Source organism: Chrysemys picta, chromosome 13 (assembly GCF_011386835.1).
Source record: "Chrysemys picta bellii isolate R12L10 chromosome 13, ASM1138683v2, whole genome shotgun sequence".
Lineage (NCBI taxonomy): Eukaryota > Metazoa > Chordata > Testudines > Emydidae > Chrysemys > Chrysemys picta.
Genome location: NC_088803.1, coordinates 22,058,963 through 22,082,675, shown reverse-complemented (window position 1 = coordinate 22,082,675; position 23,713 = coordinate 22,058,963). Strand labels below are relative to the sequence as shown.

Genomic DNA, 23,713 nt, shown 5'->3' with positions numbered 1-23,713 from the left:
TACAACAGGTGACATAAAAAGCACCAGCAAAGTCAGTACAAATGAACATTTCATACAGCCAATGCCTTGTTTATACTGATCTATACACTGTACACGTTACGTTTGCATTTTTATGTCTGATTTTGCAAGCAAGTGTTTTTTAAGTGAGGTGAAATTTGGGGGTAAGGCAGACACACCAGACTCCTGAAAGGGGGTACAGTGGTCTGGAAAGGCTGAGCGCCACTGCACCGGTGGCGGGCTGTGTGGAGCGAAGGGTTTGCAGACGGTCCCTGGCTCCCAGTGGGTGGGTGGAACTTTGCAGACGGCCCCTGGTTTACAGTAGCTGAGGGTGGGGAGTTTGCAGCCTCTCCCTGGCGGAGGGGCGGTGCTAGTTTCCCTTCCAGCTGATTCGGGGCTTCGCTGCACAGGGAACAAGGGGGAAGGTACAGTGGCTGAGGATCTGGCCCCCCAGAGGTCCAGGGGCTCCTTCCATCCTCTTTGGGTCCTGTCCCCCTGTGTCCGGGGTCCCCCTCGCACCCACCCCCGGTCTGGGCCCATCCCCCTGATTCGGGGCTTCATCCCTGCAGAGTCTCCCCTCCCTGGATGTTAATTCTCGAGGTGGCCCAGCGGCGGCGCAGGTGACACGGGCCCCCCCCGAGAGCGTATGGAGCAATGTTACATGCATGTGTGGAATGAATTTTGTTATGTGCAGCAATATGGAGGTGATATGTGGTGGGGGTGGGGCCCAGGGGTTCGTAGTGTGGGAGGGGGCTCAGGGCTGGGGCAGAGGGTTGGGGTGCAGGCTCTGGCTGGGGGTGCAGGCTCTGAAGAGGAACTCCAAATCCCCCTGGAAACCCCTCTCCCCCTGGGAATGGGGGCAGCCCCCAGAGAACCTGCCCCACTGACCCCCACCCCAGAGACTCCCAGCCCCATGAGACCCCCCCCAGCTCCTCTCCCAGACAATTCCCTGGGCGGGGGTGTGTGTGTGACAGACAGGGACCCCTGACCTTCTCCCCTGTCTCTGTGACCCCCAACCCCTACCTGTCACCTCTTCCCCAGCCCCCGGAAACACTAACCTGCCCAGCTGCTGTGGGCACCTTTCTGGGAGCTCCTTCCTGACCCCCCGCATGTCGCCTCTGGCTGCAGGGCGCCCCCTAGAGCTGAGCACAGCACCTAGTGCTGCCCTCCAGCTCTACACAGCGGTGCCCCCCCAGCTCCTGCCTGCCACGCCCTGCTTACACCCCCAGGGACACTGGTTTCTTTTTGACCCAGTCCTATTCTGAGCCCCACCCAAAGCCCCCATCACCTGCTCCCCAGCTCCCAGCCCCTCTCCAAGCACCCCTCTTGGGCCCCTGTCAGCTGCCCCCAGAGCCCCCTGCCCCTCTCTGAGGGTCTCCCCCCGGGAAGTTCAGGAACAGCCTCCTCAAGCGAGCCGAGGAGCAGAGAATCCTTCCCAGGGGCTAGCTGGGGGGGTCTTGCCCCCATGCTCGGGGCTCACTGACCCCCAAATGTGGGGTGGGGAACAGATTTCCCCCAGCATCAGATTGGCAGAGATTCTGGGGGGTTCATCCCCCTCGGCAGCCGGGGCACTTGCTGGTTTGTACAGGTGTAACTAGGGGGGCTCTGGGACCTGACGTCTGTAAGTCAGGGTTTGGGGGCGTTGGTGACTCAGCCCCAGGGCTGGAGCTGTCACAGGGGGGTGGGGGGCTGGGGCCAGATGAGATGATCAGGATGATTTCTTCTGGCCTGAAAATCTCTGAGTTTATCCTCCCTGGCCCCATTCCCTTCTGAGTGGCTCCTGCAACCTCCCTTGGCTCCCCCAGCCCCTCTCCGAGCCCCTGCTGCTGCCCTGCTGCTGCCCCCGGTACCAGTGCCCATTCCGGCAGGGGCTGCGGTAAATGGCTCTTAGCGGTGCCAAGCAGGGCCGGCTCTAGGCACCAGCAAACCCAGCACGTGCTTGGGGCAGCACATTTTCAAGGGCAGCATTCTGGCCGTCGTTTTTTGCTTCAGGTAGCAAAAGCCTAGAGCCGGCCGGCCGTGGCAGCAGCAGCGTGTTGCCCTGGGGCCACTGTGGTTCACGCCGTGGGGGAGCAGCGCCCGCACCTTGTGGCTGGGCCGGGCAGGCTCTGAGCAGGGGAAACTCGGGCTGGGGCCTGCCCCTCGGGGCACATGGAGCTGCCTGCAGATGCCGCAGGGCGGCCGCCCCCCCAGCGCCACAGCTAGGGCTGGGTGAAGTGGCCCGAGCCGCCCAGGGACTGCGGCAGGGCGGCCAGAAGCAGCAGTGGGGCCATAGAGGGTGGGGCGCCGCCGTGCGGGGCCCGCATCCTGCTCTCCGGGGCTCCACTCTGTCTGGGGCTACCCTGCCCTGGCTCCTCAGCCCCATGCCGGGCCATACCCCGGCTCTGCCCTCCAGGGTCCCGGCCATTCCTGGAGGCGGGAGCCCTGGCTGGAGGGACCCTGGGCTGAGGCACGGCCCAGGAGGCCCGTTGCTTACCCGACCCTGCCAGCGCCAGACTGGCTGGAGGCGAGAGGGGCGTGGGTGGAGTCAGCACTGGTGGGGGGAGGGAGCCCAGGACTGGGGCGGCAGGGGGTGCGGGTGGGATGGGGGTGAGAGCCCAGGGGTGGGGTGGGGGGGGGGCAAATTTTTTTTTTGCTTCGGGCCACAATAGACCTAGAGCCGGCCCTGGTGCCAAGATCTCGGTGCCCCCCAGGTTGGCCTGGAGCTGCTGGACGCGCTGCAGGAACTCGGCCATGGTCTGTTGGGTGTATCCCACGCCCTGCCTGCGGGGGGCGCCGAGGGGTCAGGGGCTGGAACAGCAGGAGCAAGGGACACCCCGACCCCAGCCTGCCCTGCCCCCAACCAGCCCCCTCCCTGCGCTGCCCCTCTGACTCACAGGTAGAAGGACTCGAACTGAGACCCAAAGCTGTAGATGTTGAAATAACAGCCCAGGGCAAATTCTTCAACAGCAGGACCAGGGTCTCTTGGGGATGGACAGGTGGATGGAGTCACCCCCTTGGTCCAGCCAGCCTGCCCCTCCCGCCCAGCTCTGCCCCCTTCCTCCCCCAGCTCTGCCCCATGGGCCCAGTCAGCCTGTTCTGCTCCCCCCTGCCGGCTTTGCACCACAGGCCCCGCCAGCCTAGGCTGCTCCCTCCCAGCTCTGACCCCTGCTTCCCTCCTGCCCCCGGCTCTGCCCCACGGGCACAGCCAGCCTGGGCTACTCAATCCCCAGCCCAAGTCATCCGTTAACCCATAAACAAATCTAGTGTTCTCCCTTGAACCATTGTTGTTTCCCTACAAGAAACCCCTCTCCACGCTCAAGTGTGTTCCGATGCCTGGATCCAAACTCTGCATCAGTCCCACTGGGATTTCATCTTCTCCTGACTGATTGTGCTGGGGGCTCTGTCTGTCTCCAGCACTCAGCACCCTGAGTTACCACCACCACCTGGGAACCCCGACCAGTTCAAGCTTCATGGAGCGGTGAGATCCCTCCCTCTCTCTCTCTGCAGCAACGCTCCTCGTACCTAAGCTAAAGATCCCTGCAGCTCCCCAAAATACTGTGGGGTTTGCTCATCAAGTGGGTTACTACCAGTACAAGTGTGACGGGAAAGTGGGGATAGGGACGTGCTGAACCTGTGACATACGAGGGTGGCAGCCTGGAAGTGCTGCTCGACTGAGCCTGCTCAGGCTTACTCTATTCTGGTGCGGCACCTGTGGCACGTAAGGGGAGGCAGCTTGAAAGTGCTGCTTGACCCAGTCCACTCAGACTTGCTCTGTTAATGTGGGTGTGTTCGTTCATCCGGTTCTGGGGCTGGAGGACCCCAGCCCTGGGAACCTAGGTCCTGCAGGGGACTTGCAGAAGGGAGGAGTAGAGCTCCATATGAAAACACCAGTGACACAAGCAGAACATTGATAGAATTACAGAAACATCCCCCCAGCCCCCCAAAATGTAACCCTAATAAATGAGCATACCCCAAAGTAACAGGCAAATCTGTTAACACTGGGATTTAGTCCCCGAAGCCGGACCACCGTCCTGGAGTTTGGCGTCAGGCCGGGGAGGAGGGGGTAGATCGGTATGCTTCCTCGCCCACCTGGCTGTGGGAGACCCGGGTCCATCCCCCTCCGCCTGCTGGGGAGACGGGATTTGAATCTGGGCTCCCCCTGCAGGAGAGTGCGCTGACCGCACTGTGAGTGTCGCCCCTGGAGCTGCCCTGAGGAGCGGGTAAGGGGAGCTGCTGGGCCAGAGAGCGAGTGAGGGACTCGAGCCTGCAGAGCTCCCCGGGGGGCAAAGAGCAGGATCCCCGGCTCCCCTGGCTAGTGAGTTATTGATCCAGAGAAGAACAGCTGCGGCTGGAGCCTCCCCCAGAGCTCTGGGTTCGGGTGCTGCAGGCCAGTGAGAGACCCATGCTCCTGGCCTCTCTCCCCATCCGGCAGGGTGGGGAACTGAACTGGGGCGACTGCTCAAAGCCCTGGGGTAAAAGCCACAAGGAGCCAGCTGGAGCTCAGAGCACAGGCAGTGGATCCGGCCTTGTGACAGCTGCTTGGAGCCTCCCCTGGGGCCGAAAGGCTGGGCACCCGCCGGAGGTGCAGGGCCTGGGGTCATGGGCAGGGCTGTAGGGACCCTGGCAGCGAAGTCAGGTGCAGCAGGAGCTCGCAGGGCTTAGCAGCAGCTGAGCAAGGTTGAGAAACACCGTGGAAGCCAGAACGTTGGACGACAGAGCCAGAACTGGGAGTTGGGCACCTCTGTCTGAATTGTAAGATCCTGTGCCGGCTGCGGGCAGAGTTAAGGGCATTTGGGGACCATGCTCTGCATTTCCTGGCTGAATGGGTTTGTATTTCTTTTCAGGGTCACGGAGACAGGGAGTCTCTGGGGTCTGCACCACGTGCTGTGGGGATCCCGGCACCGCCCCTCACCTTGAACTTCACCTTCATGGAGCTTTCTGCCTGGCGACCTACAAAGAGCCTGGATTCCGTCTGCCCCCAACCAGCTCCTAGGCTTGGAGGTGGGGGGTTGGCCCACCCCTAGGCCTGGGCTGGGCGCCAACTCCTCTGGGTTTATCGCTGTTACACATCAGGATAACAACCCGCATCTCTCTAGACGGTCCGGGGGAGCTGGGCACCCGGCTGCCATCTGGGCCTGGAAAATCTCCCCCCGTCTTTTCTCTCTAGAATTCTTCCTGCCAATTTCAATGCCCTGGGCTGGCAGCAGCAGGGCCTGGCACCGCAGCTGCTGGGGCTCAGCACAAGACATTCGGCTGCCGGAGCCCACACGACTGTCGGCGTCAGCTCACAGACGGGAGCAGCCTTGGGGGGACTGCGTGAGAAGGGGGGAGAGCGTTTGCTGCTTCCCTGTCCCATTACAATGCTGCTGGGTCCTCGCTCCAGGCAGTGTCGGGGGTTCCCGAGCTGCTGGGGGGCTTGACGCCCGGTTCCCAGGTATCTGAATGGGAATCATGTGTCCCAACAGCGGCCGAGCAAGGACTGATTTTCCAGGCTTGGCAGCTCCTTCTCCTGGTGGAGCAGAGACCAGTGAGGGGGTATCAGGGGTCCGCACAGACCCAGAGCTAAAACGTCCTGCTAAACACTGCCCTGGGGCAATGCCCCATGTCTGCCCCCTGCACCCCACATGCTCCCCGCCCTCCGGGGCTCCTCCTGGCCCCTGCCAGCCGCCCTGGCGTCTGGGTCCAGCTGCTCTGCCCCACCAGAAAGCCGGAACTGGGAGCTAATCCACCCGCTCAGGGCAGGCAGTCCCTGACACTGCTGGGAACCCAGTGCCCTGGGCAACTGAGGGAAGCGCTATGCCCTGGGACCCCAGCCAAAGCCAGGCAGACAATCCCAGGGAACTGCTTTATTCCAGCGAGGGGCTGGCAGAGACAGTCTCCGCCCACAGCACCAAGGGCCTGTCTGCACAACGACCTTCCTCCACTGTAAGTTACAGGGTCAATTTAAACTGTTTTCGTAAAACTTATGCAAACCAACTGGCTGCTCTTAATTTAGGATCCATGGGGCGGTGGCGAGGGGGGGGTGTCTCAGCAGGGCTGGAAGCCCGGGATAGCTTGTGGGGGAAGTATGGGGATCGGGGGGGGCTCAGCTGGGTTGGAGGCCCAGGGTAGCTTGTTGGGGAAGTATGGGGATTGGCGGGGCTCAGCTGGGTTGGAGGCCCAGGGTAGCTTGCGGGGGGGCGTGGGGGGGGGGAAAGGTGTACAGGATCCGGGGGGGGCTCAGAGCCCGAAGACAGCAGGGCCAACGCTGCAGTCCAGCAGGGTGTTGGCGGCTTCCAGGCATTCGCTCAGCTGGGGCCCTGCAACGAGAAGAGGGTCGGGGGATACATTAGCCTGAGGAACAAAGGGCAGAGAGCTCACAGCCCGGGGGACTGACGTCGGGGGGCTGGGGGGAATGGGACGGGGAGCAGGGGGCTGGGAGCCTGTCTGTCCTGGGACTGGAGGCCTCTAGGGGGCTGGGTGGGGAGCCAGAGGCTGTTAGGATGCCGGGGGGGCAGGGGGCCCTGGGACCCATGGGGTACAGGATCTCAGGGCTGTGGTTGGCTGGACTGTGGGGTCCCATGGAGTAGGGTTGGTGCTGTGGGCTTGGGGGTCTGGGGGATCTCGGGGGGGGGGGGGGGCTGTGCGACATAGGGTCTGGGGGGGGGGGCTGGGCTATGGGGCAGGGGCTCTCCGGTAGAGGACCTGGGCCCTGCCCCCGACCCCCAACTCCCGTCTCACCTGCTTGGCCCCGCACCCAGCCTACAGCCTTGGCCTCCAGCAGCTCCCACTCATCGCGCTGCCCCGTGGCCCGGCCGTGCAGCCAGACCACAGCCAGCACTGTGGCCCAGACACCGGGGGCCACGTCCTGTGCGGGGGAGAGAGAGACAGCCTGAGACAGCGCCCAGCCCCTGTTCCCCGGGGCGCTGCCCCCATCTCCCTACCCCCTAATGCTGCCAATCCCCCCGCCCCGGGGAGCTCCCTGCTCCCCTCCCGGCGCTGCCCCCATCCCCCCCCCGCCATAGGGACCCCTGTGGCCCCCCAGTGCTGCCCCCATTCCCCTGCTCTGGGGACCCCCCAATCCAGCGCTCCTTCCCCAGACTCAGAGGGTTCCTAGCCCCCCACACTCTAGCACCGTGGACTCCCTACCCAGATGCCCGGTGGGATGCCCGGGGGTAGGGAGACAGCCCCAGAGAGGACTCAGACTGGGCCTCCCCATGTCCCCCCCAGCCCTGGGACCCCTCAATCCAATGCTCCGTTCCCCTTTAAGGGGGTGCCTAGTTTCCCGCTGTGGGCCTGTCTCCCCCACTGGGCTCCAGATTGAGGGGTAATTTGATCCAGTGGCTCTTAGACCCTGACCCCTCAGTCTGGGTCATGCCCAGTCTCATCTAGGAGCAGACAATAGGCCCAACTCATGGCACCTGCCTCCCCTGTCTCTCCCCTCTCCTCTGCACCCTGCACTCACCTTACTGGGCATCCTACCCCTGGCATCCGTCTCGCTCACCCCCAACACAGCGGCCAGCCGGGGGTCCAGGTCCCACGAGCCGTCGGCATTCTGCAGAGACACCAGCCTCAGCAGGGGAGACTCCTCCGGTGCCCGCTCTAGGGAGAGACATGGTGAGATGGCTCTTGCACGGGGTTATGGGTACAGAACAGCAACATGGCCTGTCCAGGCTAGGGGACAACGAACAACCTTAACTCTGCCCCTCCATGGGCATCCTTTATCTGCTCCTCTGCACCCATGAATGTCTCAGTCACAGTCAATAATCTCATAACCCCAGGGTGTTTCTGAAATACAATCTGACCTCAGGACCATCCTGTACTAAAACCCGCGATACTGACCTATGTCCGTGGAGACACAGATGCGTCTAAGGGTATAGGGGAGACGGGATGTTACACAGTCTATAAGATATTATAACCATGCCTGGGCCAGGGTTATGAGGCAGAGTTAAGGTTACCTGGGCTACAGCAAGTTTGTATTTCCAGACGCTTCAAATTCAGGTTTTAAGGGGAACCTTAACTTTAAAATTGCTGCCTTTCGTGGGCTTCTTCGTTTAGAAACCAGACCGTGCCAACCACGATCTGTGCCCCTGAACTCACCTGTACAAACATCCAAGGCTGGGCGCAGCTTCACAAGGTATTTTTGTCTGGGAATTTAGCTGTGTGCCCATTTCAGAGAAAACTGCTCAGCGACATTTCTGTTACTAAAAAGCAACTGATTACCCCCTCTGCTGCCCAGTTCCCCCCCCCCCCCGCCACTTAGCTCATTGATACAAACTCAACCTCCAAATTCCAGCTTCACAAAATTTATTGCCTGGGAGTATCCTTATTTTTTTCATTTTGTTGCAAGATCATTTGTGTCACGGCACTTAAAAAACTCAGCTGTGGATTCCCCCTCCCCCAGCGTCACAGCAGTGTTTTGCCCAGGAAGTTCCTTCACTTTCTATGTAACTGTTAAACACTTGCCCAGCTCCGGGACCGTCAGGGCACGTCTGTGTCTGACCCGATGAAGCGTCATCCTGGGGTTTGCCGCCCGTCCCGAGTCCTGACTGCCAGCCCCTGCCCCCCTCACCTTTCTAAGGCACGGTCTCCGGTGGGGCGCCGTGTGTGCAGGACTTCCTGCCCTCGTGTCGGGGGCTCCCCCGGCTGAGCTTTGGGATGGCGAGGGAGCCAGGAGGAGCGGTGCCGGGGGAGGAGATAGCTGGTACTGGCCACGGGGAGCTCTGGGGGTGAGTGCCCCGGGGGAGGGCGGTGGTTCTCACCTGGCACATCCGAGCTGTCGTCAAAGTCGCAGGCCATGGCGCAGTCCATGGACACACCGGAGAACCCTTGGGTCCAGGCCATGGGCAGAGAGGCGGAACAGGACATAGCCATGGGGGCGCTGGAGTTCGCGGTGACAAAACAGCACATCTTCCGCATGTGGGGTGCGGCCCCGTAGCCTGGGGGGGAGACGGACGGACAGAGAGGGACGGACAGACACACAGACAGAGACAAGCTAAGAGAGGGAAGGGAAATCCCCCCCTCCCAGAGCCAATGCACCATTGGGACCCCTCCCCATACCCCCCCAGCTGGGACCCCCTACACCCAGCCCCATCCTCCTCTCCCCCCAGCTCCCTCAGAGTCAGGATTTCCCCCCAGCCCCTTCCCCCCAAGCTGGAAGCCCCTTCATCTAGCCCCTCCCCTACAGCTTTCCCCCAGCTTGGACCCCTCATCCAGCCCCAGGGGGTGCGGGTGCTGCACCCCATAGATGAGGGCAGGATGCTGGGGGGGGGGGCGAGAGGTCCCCGCTAGACAGGCCTGCTCATGACAGCGATGTGCCCGCCCCTCTGGTCCCTGCCTGTGGGGGTCGGCTGGGTCTGACTGTCTGATTCTCTGCCCCCATCTGTTTGAGTCTCTGATTCTGGGTCCATCTGTCTGTCTGTACATCTCACAGGCCCCACTCTCCCGGCTGGGATGGGCCAGGCACCGTGGGCTGCTCCTCATCCCACCCGGCCAGCACCCACCGCTCTCCCCCTGCCCTGGGGACGGGGGCACTGGGGTTGCCCTGGGGGGGCAGGGAGGGGGCAGCTCAGCCCCATGCGAGCTGGGGCAGGGAGAAGAGCAAAGGGACGTTAGCCCATAACCATGATGCCCCCTCTCCAATGCTTCTGGTTCCCTCCTCTCACACTGGGATCCTCCTGTTCTGGGATCCTTCCCATAATTCTCTCCCCCTTCCCTCGCCCCAGTGCCAGGTTCCCCCGACAGTGCTAGGTTGGGTCCCCTCCCACCTGAGTCCCCCCCAGGGGTTACCTATCAGTGGGATGTCCCGTCTCACCAGCGGCCCTTGCACTGGCTGCCTCCGCTCCGTGTCCACCCCGACGTAGGCCGTGAGGGAGCAGACGACCCCCGAGCTCAGGCTGGTCTCCAGCGCCCGGCGCCGGTCCCCCACCGACCCGGTGTCCATGGCCCCCTCCAGCTCCAGGAGCAGCGACTTGGCTGCCAGCCGGTGAACGGGCAGCCTGTGCCGGGGACAGAGAGTCACGGGGTGAGCCCCGGACGCTTGGGTTCCTGCCACTGTGGGGAGGGGAGTAGGGGCTAGTGGGATAGTGTATTGGGGGGGGGGAGCCAGGACTCCTGGGTTCTATCTCTGGCTATAGGAGGGGAGTGGGGTCTAGTGGACACAGCAGGGAGGCTGGGAGCCAGGACTCCTGCTTCCTTCTGTGACTTGGGGCAGGTCCCATCGCATCTCTGTCCTGTTGGGGGTGGGGATGTGGGGGGCAGGACCCAGCGGCTTGGGGAGGATGGGGACCAGAGGAGCGTTGCTGTCACCTGTCTCCATCCTGTGGCTGCAGGGGGAACTGCAGGGTCTCCTTGTAGGTCTGGTCCTGGATGCGGTACTGCAGGGTGACGCCCCCCATGGCAGTGTCTGGGGGCTGCGGGGAGAGAAAGGGGGTCAGAGGTGGAGTGTGAGGGGGGAGAAGATGCCCAGGGACCCCCTCAGACCCAGGTTACAGAACAAAGGGGGTAAATACGCCCAATTCACAGCAGTTAGGGGTCTGCCTAGTCAGCCCAACGGCCATCAGTAGGGTCAGGAGTTAACGACCCCCTTTGAGATCAATGGGGCTGGGGTAGCACATAGACCTCCAGCCCAGTGGTTACTGGTAGGGGACAGAGTTATCAATCCCCATGGAGGTCTCGTCTACACTACATGCTGCAGTATAACTACGTCGCTCAGAGGTGTGAAAAATCCACACCCCTGAGCGACGTAGTTACACAGACCTTAGCCCCCCTGTGTAGACAGGGCCGTGCCGGCGGGAGAACTTCTCCCGTTGGCTTAGAGCGTCTTTACCAGACATACTACAGTGGCGCAGCTGCGCCGAAGTAAATTTATAGCATAGACCTGCCCTGAGATCAATGCAGCCAGGCTAGTGCAGAGAACCCCCCAGCCCAACTGTCATCATTAGGGCTCAGAGTCAACAATCCCCACTGAGATCAACGAGGTTGGGGTAGCAAAGAGACATGCAGCCCAATGGCCATATTTAGAGATCAGAGTTAACAATCCCCATTGAGATCGATGGAGCTGGAGTAGCACAGAGACCCGCAGCCCAATGGCCATCTTTAAGAACATAAGAGCGGCCATACGGGGTCAGACCAAAGGTCCACCTAGCTCAGTATCCTGCCCTCCAACAGTTTAAACCTGCTGCCTATTAATTTCATTTGTGACCCCTAGTTCTTGTGTTATGAGGAGTAAATAACACTTCCTTATCTACTTTCTCCACACCAGTCATGATTTTATAGACCTCAATCATATCCCCCCTTAGTCGTCTCTTTTCCAAGCTGAAAAGTCCCAGTCTTATTAATCTCTCCCCATTTGGCAGCCGTTCCATACCCCTCATCAGTTTTTTTTGCCCTTTTCTGAAACTTTTCCAATTCCAATCTATCCTTTTTGAGTTGGGATGACTAGCTCTGCACAAAGTATTCAACATGTGGGCGTACCATGGATTTATATAGAGGCAATATGATATTTTCTGTCTTATTATCTATCCCTTTCCTAATGATTCCCAACATTCTGTTTGCTTTTTTGCTGTCGCTGCACATTGAGTGGATGTTTTCAGAGAACTATCCACAATGACTCCAAGGTCTCTTTCTTGAGTGGTTAAAGCTAATTTAGACCCATCATTTCATATGTACAGTTGGAATTATGTTTTCCAAAGTGCATTACTTTGCATTTATCAACACTGAATTACATCTGCCATTTTTTTGCCCAGTCACCCAGGTTTGTATAATTTTTGGTGGTGCCCAGAACAGGTCCAAGCAGAGCCGTCCAGTCCATAGTACGGACCAGGGCAACTGCCCCAGGCCCCGCGCTTCAGGGGGATGCGGGGTCCAGGGCGGCCTGGGGGATTAGCAGGGGGCCTGGTGCCAGCAGCAGCAAGCGACCCGGCCCCTGCCTGCCCCGCTGTGCTCTGCCTCGCCGGGTCCCGGCGTCGCTCGGGGGAGGGGGAGGGAGCCGGAAAGAGGCAGGGTGGCAAGAGGTGGAGTGGGGGTGGGCGGAGCAGGGCAGGCTGGGGCTGGGTCACTTGCTGCTGCTGGTGCCTGGCCCCTGCTACCCGCCCAGGCTGCCCTGGACCCCGTGTCCACCTGAAGCGGTTGCCCCGGTCCATCCTATGGACGGGACGGTTCTGATTAAATATAAGCCCAAACATTGGTGGAGCCGGGCCCACGTTCCTGAATATTGGTGCAGCACGGGCACCACAGGCCCATATAACTCCCCGCCTATGTTGTAAGATCCTTTCGAAGCTCTTCGCAGTCTGCCTGGGACTGAACTATCTTGAGTCATTTTGTATCTGCAAATGTTGCCACCTAATTGTTTATCCCGTTTTCCAGATCAGTTATGAATATGTTGAACAGCCCTGGTCTCAGTACAGACCCCCTGGGGGACACCACTATTTACCTCTCTCCATTCCGAAAACTGACCCTTTATTTCCTATCTTTTAACCAGTTACTGATCCATGAGACGACCGACCCTCTTATCCCATCTTGCTAAAGAGCCTTTGGAGAGGGATCTTGTCCATGGTTTTGTGAAAGTCCAAATACACTATAGCCACTGGATCCCCCTTGTCCACATTCTTGTTGACCCCCTCAAAGAATTCTAGTAGATTAGTGAGGCATGATTTCCCTTTGCAAAAACCATGTTGACACTTCCCCAACAAATTCTGTTCATCTATGCGCCTGACAATTCTGTTCTTTACTATTATTTCAAGCAGTTTGCCCAGTACTGAAGTCAGGCTTATTGGCCTATAACTGCCGGGATTACCTCTGGAGCTCTTTTTAAAATCTGGTGTCACATTAGGTGTTCTCCAGTCATGTTTAGTTTATCAATTTGTTCCAAAATTTCCTCTAATGACACCTCAATCTGGGACAGTTCCTCAGATTTGTCATCTAAAAAGAATGGCTCAGGTTTGGGAATCTCCCTCACATCCTCAGCCATGAAGACCAATGCAGAGAATTCATTTAGTTTCTCCGCAATGGCCTTATCGTCCTTGAGTGCTCCTTTAATATCTCAATCGTCCAGTGGCCCCACTGTTTTTTTAACAGGCTTCCTGCTTCTGATACACTTAAAAACATTTTTGCTGTCACTTTTTGAGTCTTTGGCTAACTGTTCTTCACATTCTTTTCTGATCTTCCTAATTATATTTTTACACTTCACTTGCCAGAGTTTATGCTCCTTTCTATTTTCCTTACTAGGATTTAACTTCCACTTTTTAAAGGATGCCTTTTTACCTCTCACTGCTTCTTTCAGAGTTATCTCCCAGGAAGGGGTGGGGGGTTCCTGGCGCAGTCACTGATCCCGAGCCCTGGGGGCGTCCTGGGGGAGGGAGGGGGGCCTCGCTCTCTCACCTGGGGCTGCCCGCGGAGCTGGGCGAAGATGAGGCACCGCTGCCCAGGGAAGATCACCTCAGGGCCCCGGCCCAGCAGCGCCGCCTCCATCCCGGGGGGCAGATCCCAGCGCAGCAAGATCCCGGTCACGGCCGGCTGCAGGGCCCGCTTCAGAGACTGCAGCGCCTGGGGGAGAGACCAACACACCCAGGGTGGGGCCAGGACACCAGGGTCCTATCCCCGGCCTGGAGGGTAGGGGGGGCATAGGGACTGGTGGGTTAGAGCAGGGGGGGGCTTGGAGCCAGGACTCCTGGGTTCTCTCCCAACTCTGGGAGGGGAGTGGGGTCTGGTGGGTTAGAGCCGGGGAGCCCAGACTCCTGGGTTCTCACCTTGGGCTGCATGCGGTCCTGGCCTGTGATGAACTCGGCGCTGCCCCCTGCTGCCCGGGCGATGCCTTTGACCAGAGCCGTGGAGGCCCCTTCCCCGATGCCGAAGGAGAAGCACCTGCAGGGGGGCAGAGTCCGGGGGGGGGGGGGGTCAGAGACAGGAGTGGCAGGGCCAGAGCTCGGGGGGCCCATTCAGTGCTGGGGGGGCAGTTGGAGAGGGGCCAGTAGGGCTGGGGGGCAGGGTGAGGTGAAGGGATGGGCAGATGTTGGGGTTGGGGTCTCTCTGTTGGCAGGGCTGGGCGGCAGGGTTGGGGAGATGATAGGGCCGAGGTTTGGGGTTGCTGGGGGTTTCCAGGTCGGGAGGGCAGGGGGCAGCTTTGGTGAGATAATGGGAGGCAGGGTTGGTGGGTGCTGGGGGTTCCCAAGCTGGGGGGAGAGAGTTTGGGGTTGCTGAGGGTGCCCATGCCAGTAGGGCAGGGGGGACAGTGTTTGGGGTTGCTTGGGGTCCCCAGGCCACAAGGCTGGGGGCAGGGTTGAGGGGTGCTGTGGGGCAGACAGTCCCCATTTGCACCTGGCCCATGTAAATGCAGAACCACCGTCACTCTGAAGCACGGCTCCCGACCAGGCCAATGGACGCTCCACGAACTGTCTGCGTTCAGGCCACACAGCGAGACCCGGGCGGTGACGGAAACTCGCTGGATGGTTTTCAGCGAGGGAAAGGGACCCTGGGAGGGATCGTGCGTCTGAGCTCTTCTGGACACCAGCCTGAGGTCCCCAAAGCCATTCTGGGACACCCTGAGAATGCAGATCCCACGTCTCTCCCATCCTCTGAACCCACAAACTGACTCACCTGCTCCGTGGTTCACTGCACTAACCTCTCGCTAGCTGTTCCCTTCTCCGAGCTCACACACCTGCGGTTAGTTCACAGGCGAGCTCTGGAGTGTCCTGACCACGGGATCAGCGCCTGGAGAACTGTGTGACTTTGGGTTTATGCGCCCAATCTCGTTCCATCCAGCCTGTCCGGGTGCTCAGTTTGGCTGGAGCACCCACGGGGACCGTCCGTGGTCAGAGTGGCCCAGTGATCCAGGTGCGCACACTGGGTCCTGGCTGCGGAAACCGAATTCTAGGGAACACTCCCAGGTTGGGGGTTGGGGCATCTGCCTTGGCTTCTGACAGTCTGAGCTGAGATTGGCACTCTCAGCTGGGTGCCACTCTGCACACCATGACAGCAAGGTTGGGGGTATCTTAAGTAGCAGGGTGGGGAGTCACTGGGGGGCAGGGTGGGAGGGATGCTGGAGGGGCAGGTGCCCCTGTTACCTGTGGGCCCCCCGGTGACGCTGCACCTCAGCTATGACATCCTGGGTGTTCCCCACCTCCCCGTCCGTGAACACAAACAGCTGGTGGGGGAGAGACACTGTCAAAGCCGGGGACCCCAAATCCCCCTGGAGACACCCCCTCCCCCTGGGAATGGGGGCAGCCCCCAGAGAATCTTCCCCACTGACACCTCTCCCAGAGACCCCCAGCCCCATAAAACTCCCCAGCCGCCCTCCCTCCCTTCCCAGACATCTCCTCTGGGGGGGACTGACAGACAGCGACCCCTGACTCTAACTGTGACCCCGACTCTCACCTGTTCCCTGGCCTGTGGAGACACTAACCCGCCCGACTGCTGTGGGCACCTTTCCGGGAGCTCCCTCCTGCCCCCATCATGTGCCCTCACTGACCCCCAGCTGCAGGGCACCCCCAGAGCTGGGCTCAGCATGAAGCGCTGCCCCCCAAATCTATACAGAGTTACCCCGCCCCCAGCTCCTGCCTACCATGCCCTGCTCCCATCCCCGGGACAGTGGCCCCCCGTCGTCCCCAGACCTACTCTGAACCCCCCCCCCCAAAAAGCCCCAGTCGGCTAACCCCTCCCAGCCCCAGCCCCTCTCTGAGCCCCCAGGATGCCCTGAGGCTGCCCCCGGTACCTGGCGTGGGTGCCCGTCCCGGCAGGGGCTGCTGTAAATGGCTCGTAGCGGCGCCAAGATCTCGGTGCCCCCCAGGTCAGCCTGGAGCTGCTGGACGCGCTGCAGGGACTCGGCCATGGTCTGTTGGGTGTATCCCACGCTCTGCCTGCGGGGGGTGCCGAGGGGTCAGGGGCCGGGACAGCTGGAGCCAGGGACACCCCGACCCCAGCCAGCCCTGCCCCCAACTCACAGACATCCCAACCCCAGCCCAGGGACACCCCGACCCCAGCCTGCCCTGTTCCCTAACCCAGCCAGCAACACGCCCTGCCCCAGACTCACGGGTAGAAGGACTCGAACCGAGACCCAAAGCCATAGATGTTGAAATAACAGCCCAGGGGCAAACTCTTCAACAGCAGGACCAGGGTCTCCTGGGGATGGACAGACAGATGGTGTCACCCCCACGGGCCCAGCCAGCCTGAACTGCTCCCCTCCACAGGCCCATGTAGTGTGGCTTCCCGTCCGGCCGTACCTTGGCGCTGTCGATGCGCTGGGGGGAGCGGTCTCGGCCGTCCATGGGGCACTCCATGCTGCCGGAGCGGTCCAGCAGGAAGATGAACTCCCCGGCCGAGCTCTGGCCTGGTACAGCCTCGGGCAGGCTGGGCAGCAGGGTCACCATCACGGCCGGGTCGCCCATCAGGGAGCCTGCAGGGAGATGGGGCCAGCCCCAAATGGGGGGGGCATGGGGTCGAGCCCTGTGAGCCTGCGAGAGCCCCCAGACTCCCCCTCCTGCCCCAGAGTCCCACCCATGACCCTCCCCCCAACTGCCCTCCCCATAGATCCTCCCCAGCCCCCACCCCCCAACTGCCCTAGAGCCCCACCCCTCTGTCCCTTCCCCCATATCACCCTCTCCCTAGATCCCCTACCACCCCCATCCCCTCAGTATCCCCCGACTGCCCCAGAGCCCCCCCACCTTTCTCCTAGATTCCACACTGCCCCCAATTACCAGCTCCCCAGCGCCTGCCCTTCCATTTCCCATTCTCCCCAGTATTTCCAAACCGGCAGTGCACCCCAGTGTCTACCTGCTCCCAGGCACCCCACCCTCCCACCCCCAGCTCCGCTGAAACCCCCTGCTCTGGTCCCTGCAGCCCCCCCCGCCAACATCTCATCCCCAGCTCCTTCCACACCCACCCATAATCATAAGAACAGCCAGACTGGGTCAGACCAAAGGTCCATCTAGCCCAGTATCCTGTCTGCCAACAGAGACCAATGCAAGGTGCTTCAGAGGCAGGGCTGGCTCTAGGTTTTTTGCCACCCCAAGCGCCAAGAGCAAAAAAAAAAAAAAAGCTCCGAGAGCGCAACAGCCCCTGGTATTGTGCCGCCCCAAGCACGTCCTGTTTTGCTGGTGCCTAGAGCCGGCCCTGTTCAGAGGAAATGAACGGAACAGGTAATCATCAAGTGATCCATCCTGTTGCCCATTCCCAGCTTCTGGCAAACAGAGGCTAGGGACACCATCCCTGCCCATCCTGGTTAATAGCTGTTGATGGACCTATCCTCCATGAACTTATCTAGCTCTTTTTTGAACCCTGTTACAGTCTTGGCCTTCTCAACATCCTCTGGCAAGGAGTTCCACAGGTTGACTGTGTGTGAAGAAATACTTCCTTTTGTTTGTTTTCAATCCACTGCCTATTAGTTTCATTTGGTGACCTCTGGTTCTTGTGTCATGAGGAGTAAATAACACTTCCTTATTCACTTTCTCCACACCAGTCATGATTTTATAGACCTCGATCATATCCCCCCTTAGTCGTCTCTTTTCCAAGCTGAAAAGTACCAGTCTTATTGATCTCTCCTCATAGGGAAGGCGTTCCAACCCCTCATCATTTTTGTTGCCCTTTTCTGAACCTTTTCCAATTCCAATATATCTTTTTTGAGATGGGGCCACCACATCTGCACACAGTATTCAATATGGGGGTGTACCATGGATTTATCTAGAGCAGCGTTTCTCAAACTGGAGTCCGCGGACCCCTGGGGGTCTGCGAGGGATCACCATGGTGTCCGCGGGTCCCGCTGACCAACTCTTCCCCCTCCCTCAACTCCTCCACCCGGAAGCGACTGCCAGCTCCCTGTGGTCCTAGGTGCCTGGGCGGCCAGTGAGGCTCCGCTCACGGCCCCTGCCCGAGTGCTGGCTCCGCAGCTCCCATTGGCCAGGAAGGGGCAGGACAGGGGGTCCCCGAAAAATTTTAAATAAAAATGGGGGTGCTTGGGTTGCTAAAGTTTGAGAACTGCTGATCTCGAGGCAATACAATATTTTCTGTCTTATTATCTATCCCTTTCCTAATGATTCCTAATATTTGGTTTGCTTTTTGGATTGCCGCTGCACATTGAGTGGATGTTTTTCTCCTGGGGGAATTCTGCACCACTGCACATGCACAGAATTTATGTCCAGTGCCGATTTCTTTGCTTCCCTGCAAAAAAGTGACTTTCTGCTGGGGAAGCAAAGGGAAGCCACAAGAGCGGTCATGTGACCCTCCCCAGCCATGTGTTTCAGGTGCCCAGGGCAGCCGGCAGAGAGGTAAATCACTGTGGGGCAGGGGGCGGGACTGGGAAAGACCCAGCTATTGGCTCCTACCCTGTGCTGGGTTCAGCTGCTAGTCCCAGCTGGGCTGGGGAGGACAGGACTTCCTCTTCTCCGGCATGGCAATTGGGCCCGCTTCAGACCCACCCCCAGATTTCTCCCCCAGCTGCAGGAAGCTCTGCAAACTCCCCCTCCACACACACACACACACACACACACACACACACACACACACCCACCCTCTTCCTGCACCCATCACTCCTCAGCTGAAGGGGGAGGGATCCCTGTACAGGGAGCTGCTCCCCCATCCGTCCAATCCCCGTGCATCCAGACCCCTTCATACCCAGACCCTCCTGCCGAGCCTCACCCCCCTGCACTAAGAACCTACCTAATGAGCCCCACTCCCGCTGCACCTGGACCACCCCAACGAGCCACCTGCACTCAGATCCCCACCCCACAGAGCCACCCACACCCAGACCCCCCCCTGAGCTCTATCCGCCCCCATAACAGAGCCCACCCTGCTAAGCCCCAACCACCTTCACCTGGACCCACCCTGTAGAGTCCGATTACCGTTGCACCCAGAACCTCCCAACAAGCTCCTGTGCATCCAGATCCCCCCCTGCAGATCCCCCACTGAGCTGCCCGCACCCAAACTGCCCCACACAGAACCCTCTCAACCCACACCTGAATCCCCCCACACTAAGCCCCTCCACACTTGGATCCTGCCTTCCTGAGCCTGCCCGCCCCAACCCTGGTGCGCATGGCATGGAGGGGCAGGGCCCTGGGGTGTTTCTGGGGCAGGCCCGGTCCTTGTGCTGTGTCAGGGTTGGGTGCAGCCTCACCGCTGAGTCCGTGTCCTGGGGGGAGGTGCACAGTGATCTCCCACCTCTGTGCAGCCAGTGGCCTGTGCTCCCCAATGCCATGCTGGAGCCTCCACATTGATTTGACAAATAACATTTGCAGAATTTTAAAACACTGTGCGTGGAATTTTTATATTTTTGGAGTAGAATTTTTAATGTTTTGGTGCAGAATGCCGCAGGAGTCATGTTTTCAGAGAACTAGCCACGATGACTCCAAGATCTCTTTCTTGAGTGGTAACAGCTAATTTAGACCCCATCATTTTATACGTATAGTTGGGATTACGTTTACCACTGTGCATCACTATGCACTTATCAACATTCAATTTCATCTGCCACTTTGTTGCCCAGTCACTCAGTTTTGTGAGGTCCCTTTGTAACTCTTCGCAGTCTGCTTTGGGCTTAGCTATCTTGAGTAATTTTGTGTTTTCTGCAGATTTTGCCACCTCACTGTTTACCCCTTTTCCCAGACCATTTATGAATATGTTGAATAGGACTGGTCCCAGTACAGACCCCTGGGGGACACCACTATTTACCCCTCTCCATTCTGAGAACTGACCATTTATTCCTACCCTTTGTTTCCTATCTTTTAACCAGTTACCAATCCATGAGAGGACCTTCCACCTTATCCCATGACAGCTTAACTTGCTTAAGAGCCTTTGGTGAGGGACCTTGTCAAAGGCTTTCTGGAAGTCCAACTACACTATATCCACTGGATCACTCTTGTCCACATGCTTGTTGACCCCCCTCAAACGCATGTTGACTCTTCCCCAACAAATCATGTTCATCTATGTGTCTGACAATTCTGTTCTTTACTATAGTTTCAACCTGTTTGCCCGATACTGAAGTCAGGCTTACCGGCCTGTAATTGCCGGGCTCACCTCTGGACCCTTTTTAAAAATCGGCATCACATTAGCTATCCTCCAGTCATCTGGTACAGAAGCTGATTTAAATGATAGGTTACAGACCACAGTTAGTAGTTCTGCAATTTCACATTTGAGTTCCTTCAGAACTCTTTGGTGAATACCATCAGATCCTGGTGACTTATTATTGTTTAGTTTATCAATTTGTTCTAATGACACCTCAATCTGGGACAGTTCCTCAAATTTGTGGCCAAATAAGAATGGCTCAGGTTTGGGAATCTCCCTCACATCCTCAGCTGTGAAGACCAATGCAAATTCATTTAGTTTCTCCACAATGCCCTTATCCTCAAGTGCTCCTTTAGCATCTCAATCTTCCAGTCGCCCCACTGGTTGTTTAACAGGATTCCTGCTTCTGATGCACTTAAAAACATTTTTGCTATTACTTTTTGAGTCTTTGGTTAGATGTTCTTCAAATTCTTTTTTGGCCTTCGTAATTATATTTTTACACTTCATTTGCCAGAGTTTATGCTCCTTTCTATTCCCCTCAATAGGATTTAACTTCCACTTTTTAAAGGATGCCTTTTTACCTCTAACTGCTTTTTTTACTTTGTTGTTTAGCCACAGTGGCACTTTTTTGGCTCTTGGCCACAGGGATGTTAAATTTAATTATATTATGGTGACTATTACCAAGTGGCCCAGCTATATTCACCTCTTGGACCAGATCCTGTGCTCAACTAAGGACTAATTAAGAATTGCCTCTTATCTTGTGGGTTCCCGTCCTGAGGTGACATGTACCCAGTCAATATGGGGATAATTGAAATCCCCCATTATTATTATTGAGTTTTTTATTTTAATAGCCTCTCTAATCTCCCTGAGCATTTCACAGTCACTATCACATCCTGGTCAGGCAGTCAGTAGTATATCCCTTCTGCTATATTCTTATTAGTCGAGCATGGAATTACTATCCATAGAGATTCTGTGGTACAGTTTGGTTCATTTAAGATTTGTACTTCATTTGATTCTATGCTTTCTTTCACATATAGTGCCACTCCCCCACCAGCACGACCTGGTCTGTCTGTCTGATATATTTTGTACCCTGCTATTTCTGTGTCCCATTGATTATCCTCATTCCACCCAGTTTCTGTGATGCCTATTCTATCCATATCCTCATTTAATACAAGGCACCCAAGTTGACCCATCTTATTATTTAGAATTCTAGCACTGGTATATAAGCACTTTCAAAACTTGTCACTTTTTAGCTGTCTGCCATTACGTGATGTAATCAAATGGGACTTTCATTTATTTGGCTCTTTCTCATCAGATCCTACCTGTATTTTATCATCTTCCATCCTCTCCTCCGTACTGGGACATAGAGAGTCTCCATCAATAGATCCTCCCTCTGTCCTAACCACGTACTCCTCAGCACCTGTTGGCTTCCACCCAGCCCTTAGCTTAAAAACTGCTGTGACGTTATGAGTGTAATATATCTCATTGAAAGGTGACAGGGTCAAAAAGAGTTAATTACCTCACAGACTGAACTGACCCATGGCCGAACTTTAAAGACTGGTTAGGAAGATAAGTAAATGAATAGGACTTTGAAGTCTGTATTGTTAGAGGTAGAAGGGCAGATGTTTGCTCAGGTCTTGTAATGTAAGCAAACAAGTCTTGTCTATTGCTATAGCTTTGATTCAAAGATCAAAAAAGGAATATTAACAAATAGTATTATTGTCTATATGTCTCTTTGAAGGTTGTGGTAACCTGTATCTGAACTGTTTAATGGATAATTACCCTGTGCTAATTGCCAGGATGTTTGGGAGAAGGAGAGTTAAGCCTATTGTTTTCTCAGGCCAAAAGGCTGCTGGAAATGTGTAAGAACCCTGGGACATGAGCCTTCTGCATCTCAGATCTGCTTTGGGTTTCAAGAGGGGGAAACCTTAAGCCATAAGGATTGAGATCCCCAGTCACTGACTGGACTCACCCTGAATATGGACATTGGACTATAACCTATGGACTATTCCTAAAAGGACTTTTGGCAACTACAAACTCATCTCTGCTATGTACCTGAACCTCAATAATTGACTTCAAGTCTGTATGTACATTGATCTTTTAACCAACACTCTCTTTCCTTTTTTAATAAATTTTAGTTTAGTTAAGAAGAATTGACTAATAGCGTGTATTTTGGATAAGATCTAAGTTATAACTGGACCTGGGTGTGTGGCTGATCCTTTGGGATTGGAAGTACCTTGTCTTTTATCTGATGAGATAAGATTTTCAGTAATCATCATCATATCTGACATGTTTGTCTGGACGGAGGCCTGAGGCTGGGCACTTTAAGGGAACTGCGTTGTTTGGACTTCTGAGTAACCAGTGGGGTAATACAGAAGCTGTTTTGGGCTGGCTTAGTAAATCTAAGTATTGGAATATCCACCAGCTTTTGGGGTTTGTCTGCCCCGTTTTGTTTGCAGTTCACCCTAATTGAGTGACCTCAGCTGGCTCCCACGAGCAGCATCGTCACAACTGCTCTACGACCTTTTTAACCCTGCCCCAGATTCCCCCAGCACCTCTTTGCCCTAGGAGCCCCCATTCCCCTACCATCCCCCTCATTGTCCCGGGTCCCCCGATCCCACGTCACCACCCAGAATACGCCTCCCCCACATCGCCACCCCATGAACCCCCATTCCCACCCCCCCGGCCAGGGACAGCAGGGTGAATGATCCCCGCCCCCCCTACCTGGCTCTGCTCCGGGCAACCCAACCTCCAGCACCGCGCTAGGTTTGTGCGGCTCCGCGTAATACACCAGCAGCTCCACGTCTCGGTCCCACGGGGGGGCCTCAGCCAGAGACACCTGGTGGGGTGACAGACTCCGTCACTGCCCCATGGCTCCTGGGGAGCAGGGTCCCACTGGCTCTCGTGCCAGGCTCAGTGCCCCCCATGTAGCCAGGGGGAGGGAGCAACTCCGGGTTAGGAGGGAGGGAGAGAGGGAAAAACACCCCAAAGGCAACACGGGGACTTGGCTCTTCTTGCAGAAAACACTGCGAAAATTCTGACTTTGTTGGGCTAAATCTTTCCAATTTGGGGGTGATATTTTCCTGGCCCCCCCATTTTCTCCCATTCAAAATCAAGGAGAGGGAAACTCCCAGAAAGCAAAGGGAACCAGGACCCCTCGAATGTCCAGGATTTCACCCCCACAGGCTGGTCTCAGCCCCTTGAGTTTTTCCCCAGAGAACATGTGCAATTCCCCAGATCCGTTGGTGTCGCTCAACCCTCTTCCCTGCCACCCCCCCGTGCCTTCTGGGACCCACCCCCTGCCCTGCCCCAGAGCTCCCACCCCTGTATATGCCCACCAAGGACCCACGCCCAGTCCCCTGGCACCCAACCCTCGGCCCAGAGCCCCCATCACCCCCCTGCTCAGAGCTGCCCGCCCATACTGGCTCTCCCAGGGGGATGGCTGGGACCCAGGTGTCCGGGTGAGCCCTTACCTGGGCGGTGGTCCGGTTCCCAGCCGTGTAGCTCAGGGGGGTGAGGGAGCAGTTGGAGAGTACGCGGTCGAGGCCATGGGGTGACTGCAGCGTGACGCTCAGGCTCAGGGTGTAGGGCAGCTCCCCCTGGGAGACTCGTGGGACCCCCTGGGTGACGTCCTCCCCGTCCCACCCTGCAGAGAGAGGGTGAGCATGGGGCCAGGCAGAGACAGATGCATCCTGGAGGCGAATGCCTGGCTGCGAAAATGGTGTCGCCAGGAGGGCTTTGGCTTCCTTGACCACGAGATGCTGTTCCA

At 57.6% G+C, this 23,713-nt stretch overlaps 1 protein-coding gene and 1 long non-coding RNA gene across 7 annotated transcripts in view; one reads left to right on the top strand and one right to left on the bottom strand.

Moving 5' to 3' along the window:
* Positions 1–288: 288 nt before the first annotated feature.
* On the top strand, positions 289–5,955 carry LOC122173497 (uncharacterized). Its single transcript, XR_006173946.2, has 3 exons — positions 289–422; positions 3,279–3,457; positions 4,824–5,955. It is a non-coding gene; the product is annotated as an uncharacterized LOC122173497 (long non-coding RNA).
* The window catches only part of LOC101946194 (von Willebrand factor A domain-containing protein 5A), a 29,529-nt gene continuing 11,626 nt past the window's right edge, over positions 5,811–23,713 (bottom strand). For 3 of the 6 annotated variants that reach the window (XR_010592441.1, XR_010592443.1, XR_010592444.1), the window contains exons 5-19: positions 23,418–23,590; positions 22,669–22,783; positions 16,176–16,348; positions 15,986–16,074; positions 15,668–15,812; positions 15,021–15,100; positions 13,707–13,821; positions 13,339–13,503; positions 10,267–10,370; positions 9,748–9,956; positions 8,721–8,897; positions 7,424–7,560; positions 6,700–6,826; positions 6,117–6,278; positions 5,811–6,005 (exon numbers count right to left, since the gene is read on the bottom strand). Coding sequence is in view for 2 of the 6 variants with exons in the window: in XM_065566538.1 (XP_065422610.1) it covers positions 6,199–6,278; positions 6,700–6,826; positions 7,424–7,560; positions 8,721–8,897; positions 9,748–9,956; positions 10,267–10,370; positions 13,339–13,503; positions 13,707–13,821; positions 15,021–15,100; positions 15,668–15,812; positions 15,986–16,074; positions 16,176–16,348; positions 22,669–22,783; positions 23,418–23,590 (1,889 nt within the window). In the remaining 4 variants the exon portion in view is untranslated. Of the gene's footprint in view, positions 6,279–6,699; positions 6,827–7,423; positions 7,561–8,720; positions 8,898–9,747; positions 9,957–10,266; positions 10,371–13,338; positions 13,504–13,706; positions 13,822–15,020; positions 15,101–15,667; positions 15,813–15,985; positions 16,075–16,175; positions 16,349–22,668; positions 22,784–23,417; positions 23,591–23,713 lie in introns of all 6 variants that reach the window. The other 3 variants (XM_065566538.1, XM_065566539.1, XR_010592442.1) reach the window with 2 other exon arrangements.